General features: G+C 39.4%; 1 protein-coding gene across 1 annotated transcript; it reads right to left on the bottom strand.

Annotated features, from left to right (window-relative positions):
* Window positions 1–1,216: 1,216 nt before the first annotated feature.
* Window positions 1,217–5,098, bottom strand: LOC129294741 (nitrate regulatory gene2 protein). Its single transcript, XM_054933212.1, has 4 exons — window positions 3,849–5,098; window positions 2,892–3,067; window positions 2,469–2,692; window positions 1,217–2,280 (listed from the first exon to the last, which is right to left on the bottom strand). Exons 1-4 carry the CDS (start codon window positions 4,807–4,809, stop codon window positions 1,482–1,484), a joined length of 2,160 nt encoding a protein of 719 aa, XP_054789187.1. The 5' UTR covers window positions 4,810–5,098; the 3' UTR covers window positions 1,217–1,481.
* Window positions 5,099–6,621: the final 1,523 nt, after the last annotated feature.

The raw sequence follows: 6,621 nt of genomic DNA, 5'->3' as shown, positions 1-6,621 counted from the left end.
AGGAGTTAGGTCGCCCTTTTTAGTTTTGCTTGAGGCTAAAGAAAGGTTAAAAGTCTGAAACATTCAAAGTTCTCTTCCTGTTTCAATGTCATTTCATCATGATCACACGGTCAAACCCAGAAGGAGAAAACGATTTCAGGAAGAAAGAAACATGCATATGCATCCTAGGACTGGAATGAAAGCCAATGGGACCATACATCATCAACTAGCATGCGATTTTGATACCTGAAAGAAAGAGGACATGGAACAAACTTCACTCGTGTTTATGAATCCAATAAATGTTTTGGTCGTAAAATCCTGGATGGATCAGCAAACCGAGCAGAGAATGAACGACAGAGGTTGTCGGGCTCCATGGATCCTGTTCCTTGGTCAAAGTTCTTGGAGTATGTCTCCGGGTCATAAACTTCCTTCTTATCTCTTCTGAGTTTTCTCCATAGCATCTCCCACACCGTTCTCGTGCTGTCGTGGATCCGGTGGCCACGTGGTTTCGTGTAGCTTCGACCTAGACGGATGCTTTGAGTCCCATGACTGCCTGAGCTGAACGAGTACTTTTTCACATCCATTTGCAAAGGCACGCAAGTCTTGCTGAAGCGCCTATAGCTTTGAAGCAAAGTGAAAACCTTCTACATGAAGCTTCAAGCTTGTCACATGACATTATGATTATGATTCTGCTAATTAGGCCATAGTTATTAAGGACAGTGGGGAAGGAGAGAAAAGGAAGGAGTTTAGTTTTCTTCCAACGCCTTTGCCTTTGAAGTGAAGACTTTAGTTTTCTCAAGCGTGCTATTCTTCATTCTCATCCGTAATATATAATATCAAGTTGAATCCTCTCCTTTAAAAAAAAAAAAAAATGGCATTTGGCTTCAAAGGACGGGTTAGGAACGTCAAAGTTTTACTGCCGAAAGAGTCATCATTTGCCAGCCGTCTTCCTATCCGTTTCTGTCTCGGGTCCTTGAAACGCAAGGATACTTAAAAAATTCAGATTATTGATGCTGAAATGAGGCTCAGTAAGGATTAGAACACACTCAACAACCACCATACATGTTACAAAGCCAAACATGGAAGCCGTCGAGGAGATTCCTTTGTCCTTTTATAACTTACAAGTCAATGGGCGATGCGCAGAATTTTCTGATCCTGCACTTCGGACCTAAGGTGTCAAGTAAGGGGAATTAGATAGTCTAAACTTTAAAGCAAAACTTTTCATCTACGCCATGAGACCATGAACCAGATGATATTTTTCGTTCATATTTTTAGAGTTTATCTTAAAAAACTTGCAGTTCCAAGGTCACAATATCAGTGGGACACACATCATTGCGTGAATAAAAATGGCCAAGCCATGGCAAAATTTTCACACAAGAAACAGATTGATAAATTTGCATTTCCATTAAGAACACCTCCCCCCCCCCCTCTATGGAAGGCTGAATCAGACCATAGGTTTAAGATACATATGTTATCAGCAGTAAACCAAAGCTTTTGCATCGTCACGGTCTTGGAGCACCAACCTGTGAATGTGCGATAGACTTCAGTTTCTCATACGAATCGGCACAGGCATGGGCATAGTCTGACAGCGCTCGGAAAAGCTCAGGCAAACGAGTCTTGAGACTCTGCAGTGACTTCTCTCGAACCTGAACGCAGTGTTTTTGGTGAGATTCAATATCCTCTTCTAATTTCTTCTTCAAGCTATCCACGGCAAACTGCTTCTCTGATACAGGATTATTTGTAGTTACTTCGTCCCCTCTTTCATGATCTGCTTCATCATGACCCCTCCGCAACAAATACTTCTGATACCATTCTTCAAATGCTTGGTTTTTCCTCAAGTACTCCTTCCTGGTTTCCTCACATTTTTCCTTTAGTTTCATCTCTTCCTCCTGCTGAAGTATTATGGTCTTTATCACAGCAGCAAACGAGGAAATAGCTGATTTTGCAAGCTCATCTGGAAGCCTATCAACACAATCATGCCACGCTTGAAGGAGGGCTTGGATAGGTGGATTCTGGGCTTTTGGGGGCGATGAGATTTTCTCTTTGAGGCTGCTTTCGATGGGAATGAGATTTAACTTTAGCCAACTATTAAGAGCTTGGATGTATTGTTTCTGGTGAGCCACAAACTTCTCAAATTGTAAATGCCACTCTTGGACAACATTAGAAAGTTGTACTGTCCGCTCATAATGATGCTTGGTTGTTTCCTTAGGAGCTTGAGAAATATCTAAGGATTTCATATCTGTAACTATTTTCAGCTGGTTGTCATGATGCACGCACATATTTTTCCACATATCGGCCATCCTGAACAGATATCATGTACATTCACATATAAAGACACACAGAACGCACATACAAAATTATCTTCCAAGTTCTTGATGCATCACCACAAATTTACGGAATACCATAAAACAATAAAATGAGGCAACACTGATACAGTAATACAGTGATCTCTTTTATTTCAGACTGGTAATGGTAACGGTAATACTTACCCATTAACAAGAGCAACGAGTTTTGGATATAACTGTGCATCACGAATGTGATTCACTTCTGAAACTGTTGAATCCATCGACTGCATGTCAACAATATATCTTGTATGTAGATGGCTTACAGCTGCTTTGGTTTTTTCCAATGATTCAGCACTTGCATTGCGTTTCTTCTGTTTGTTCAGTAATGTAACTTTTCTCTGATATTCAAACTTCATCAGCTCAGCTTGCTGTTAGCAAGGCATGAAAGTCAGAAAGGTGTGAACATTTAATAAAAAAGTCACACGTCAAAGATCAGCTCCACGCAATTATTCTTAAAGAAAAAATTACTTCGAGTAGAAAAAAGACTGCATCTTCAGCTGCTTAACCAAACATTTGGAAACTCAGATTCCTTGGTTTACAAAATTGTCACTGTAAAATTACACCTACCTTCACCTCTTCATACAGCTTTTTTTCCCAGGCTAGAAGCTTGTCCAAGACAGTGGCATGAGTTTCATAATCTTCCGAATCAAAATCATCCTTTGATCCATCGCCATTAGACACACCTCTGAATGACCTATTCCATGTTATCACGCGCATAACTCTAGCGGAATGATCAATATGTCCTACTCATACAACCGAAAGTTAGTTCAAACATTTATGCCCAACAATGAAAAAATGAAACGGCATGTGATGTCTCGGCAGGCATAAATTATTTCATCTCTTCAAACTGATAATTAGTGACAGCATACTTATACCGGGAAGGGTATCGTAAGTGAAGTTATCACGACATTTGAGAGAATACACAGGGTCTTACCCTTTTGATCCAAAAAACTCTACAAGCATTCATAGGTTGGGCAAGAAGTTATTGTCTTTCAGAATGCAGATGCAAGTTAGACGATTAGACTCCATAACTAGTTGTTTCTTCTTAAATACTTACATAGGCAGTGTGGTGATAATGGTAGTAACAAAGGTTTGAAAAGGTGAGTGGATTGATTCATACAAATCCAGTAACAGTCATTGAACAACGGATTTTAATGGAGAAGAACCTATAGTATGTGTTGTATCCAAACAAATATAGAGTGGTCAACTTTGCTAAAACCTGATGTAGATTGATCAACAGTTTCCAGATAAATTAAACCAAGTTTAACAATATAAAGAGGGAGCATCCAGAGGGAATCTAGCAAAAATGATGATCCCAAATTACTCAATGCATCATTGGCAAGTTACTTAAGTTTGTAGGAGTTGGCCAAAAAATAATTAAGCTTGTAGCAGATATAAAATATTTGAGAACCTAAAACATAAGCCTAAAGCACATAAAAATATATATTGGATCAGCGCCAACCGTGGACATTAACTAAGATTTTGTCATGATGCTTTCAGGGGGAATAGATGTAACAAAATTACCCCGATTATCGGCGAAATTTGAATGGTAGTGTAACCTAGTGGCCTCAAGCATCCTGGTAACCTCTTGAGCACTCTCGAAGGCCTTCAAGAAATTATCGTCAAGCTCACTCAGAATCTGCATCAGATTAACACTTGGAACCAACTTCATTGCTCTCCTAAAGTCTGGTGGAGCAGTCTTCGAATGTTCAATATGCTTTGGGTCCTTCACAGACTCTACTATCTCCTTCTGCACATTTTCCTCTACCTTCTCCGGCGTCTTGGGTTCAACCTCATTTATATTGCTTCTGCCGCCACCCACATTCTCAGCTTCATGATAATCCATTGCTTCACTCTCCTCATTCTCATTCCCAATCTCATCCTCCCCGCCCAATGATGGTCCTAGCATATTGTCCGGCAAAAAAAAGTAATCCCAAGCCATACCCTTCGATTCTGGCATAGGCGGGACTGACTTCATATCGGGAGTCCGAAGCGGGAAAGACGACGCTGCTTCAGATCCTCCCTTTTTTAACGCCTTCCCTCCATTACCTTTGTTCACTTTAATATTTTCTTCTTCACCTTCACCTTCTTCAGCAATGGCGTCGGAATCCATCGCGCGGGAGGGTTTTTGATGTTGCATAGTGACTACCGGCATTGTCGCAGCGCGCTTAAGCGGCGGGCTTGGAGAGAAATTTGGGAGCGGCGGCGGAGGTGGCGGGAGGTTGTCTTCCATGAGCGGTGGAGGCGGCGGTGGCGGCTCCGAAGCGGTGTCCAATGGCGGCTCGTGGAGCTCTTGAGTGATGTGGCTTTCGCCGTGGCCGTAGTCGCTCAGTGCAGCTCCAGTGTTCTTCAGCGCCATGGCGTATCCGGAATGGCCGGCGGCGAAGGCATTCCGAGCAACAACCACATCTTTCATCAAGTTCTTGCGTTCTTTACAGCGAGCCACCGATTCTTCATTGTCTATTTTCGACTGCGCGCAACCCATTTGTGAGTTGGGAAGTATCCTGGGGGTGTGTCAGAGGGGAAAAGGCTTTGCTTTGAGACTAAAATGGAGAGATGAAGTGATTATATCATGCTAAAAAGATGAGCTTCCAAACAACGACGATTTTTTGGCCGCCCGAAAAAAAAGAAAAAACACAACAACGGCTTGAAAATCTTGAGGGGGGGTTAGAGGGAGGGGGCAAAGGATTCTTGTTCCAGAAAGAGGATGCCTGAGGCTAGCTGGGAAATATGTCGAGCATAAAGGTAGAGATGGAGAGTGAGATACAGCCACGAGGCAGTACGGACATGATGAGGGCAGTGTGAGCAGAGTGCAAAGAACAGAAATTTGCGTAGTCCCCGAGAGTAGAAAATTGAACGTACTCGCGATATTTGATCACTAGGTGTCCTGCCAACATATTTTAAAATAACGGTCACATATTTTGAGGAACAGCACATTGGAGATTGAGCCCCAGGGAATTTCAGACCCTTCGTTAATTGAACCGGGGTGATTGTTCGGTGAAAAATAAAATGAGAAAAGGGTAAAGGCATTGCCAAATTATTTTCGGGGCGTGTTTGCTTTTTCATTTTCGTCTAGCAAAAGTTTATTTAAAAAATTTAATAATTTATTAGATTTGGTAAAAGTAGATTTTAAACATACTTAAGAGTTATCCAAATAAGTTCTAAGTTTACATTCAATTATCATAAAATTAATCTCTCAAAAATCCCGTGATTATTTAATAATTTAATGCTTTTATTATAAATATTAATATTAATGTTAAATTTTAACAAAAAAATTTAGCGTCAAATTTTGAAATAGGGTAAAGGATCAAAAATATTTATAAAGTAGTCAGCCATAAGCACCCAATATCCTAGAGTGACGAAAAAGATAAAAATATCCATAACATTACATGGAGTGGTGCAAAAATAATTAGACCGTTAACTTTGACCTAACATCATTAACTTTTATCATAAAATGCTGACTGCGCATGCCACGTGTCAGTCTTTACTGATGTAAACTAAAAAGGGCAAAAATATCTACGAAATCATCAATTAGGGGCAAAAATACCCATACCATTACTAGAATTAGCGCAAAAGTGACCAATACATTTAATGCCTTAAATGTTGACTATTTAGCTGACATTTAAGCAAAAGTTGATTATTTTTTTCACTGATGTAGACAAAAAATATTCCTAGATCAAATTCTCTAAAAGTTAATTGGTTATTATATGAATATCATGTGAGAAAATGTCATTTTAATTGAATATCAAATTAAATTGCTAGTTTCTTTGCAGCAGTAGCGAAAATCATTTGAAGATTTTGAATCTATCATGAATGCAATTACTTAAGGTTGTGACAATGTTCTTAAGTTAGATGTGCTTAGTCTCGATCTTCAATTTTGAACCTATCTCATTATATTAAATCTTAAGTTTTGCAGACAAAAAAAAGAGTGAAGAAGGAGAAAGGAAGGGGGCGAGATACGTGGTAATGGAAAGAAATCATATGACACTGATTTTAACAGATTAATCACTTTGCATCTACTAAAGTAATATTATAGGTACTCATACAATGATCGATCAACATTCATAAAAATTTATTTTGAAATATTTTTGTTCTAAATCAGCAAAAAAATAGTCAACTTTTACTTAGATGTCAAATAAACAGTCAACATTTAAGAGATTAAATGTATTGGTCACTTTTGCACCAATTCTGATAACATTATGAATATTTTTGCTTCTGACTGATGACTTCGTGGTTATTTTTGCCCCTTTTTTAGTCCATGTCAATAAAGACTGACACATGGCACACACAGTCAGCA

This window comes from Prosopis cineraria, unplaced genomic scaffold, assembly GCF_029017545.1.
Source record: "Prosopis cineraria cultivar Desert tree isolate PC_DT_omini unplaced genomic scaffold, ASM2901754v1 PC15, whole genome shotgun sequence".
NCBI lineage: Eukaryota > Viridiplantae > Streptophyta > Magnoliopsida > Fabales > Fabaceae > Prosopis > Prosopis cineraria.
Note: the sequence above shows the minus strand (reverse complement) of the source record. Positions and strands in the feature narration are given on the sequence as shown.

Bases quoted from the DNA above. Each gene is read 5' to 3' on its own strand.
- LOC129294741 (XM_054933212.1), bottom strand. From the start codon at position 4,809: ATGGGTTGCGCGCAGTCGAAAATAGACAATGAAGAATCGGTGGCTCGC. The intron at 3,068-3,848 runs GTAATTTTGTTA...TTGTATGAGTAG, and splicing joins AAATTTCGCCGATAATCGGG to GACATATTGATCATTCCGCT. The intron at 2,281-2,468 runs GTAAGTATTACC...ATATCTGTTCAG, and splicing joins CTCGTTGCTCTTGTTAATGG to GATGGCCGATATGTGGAAAA.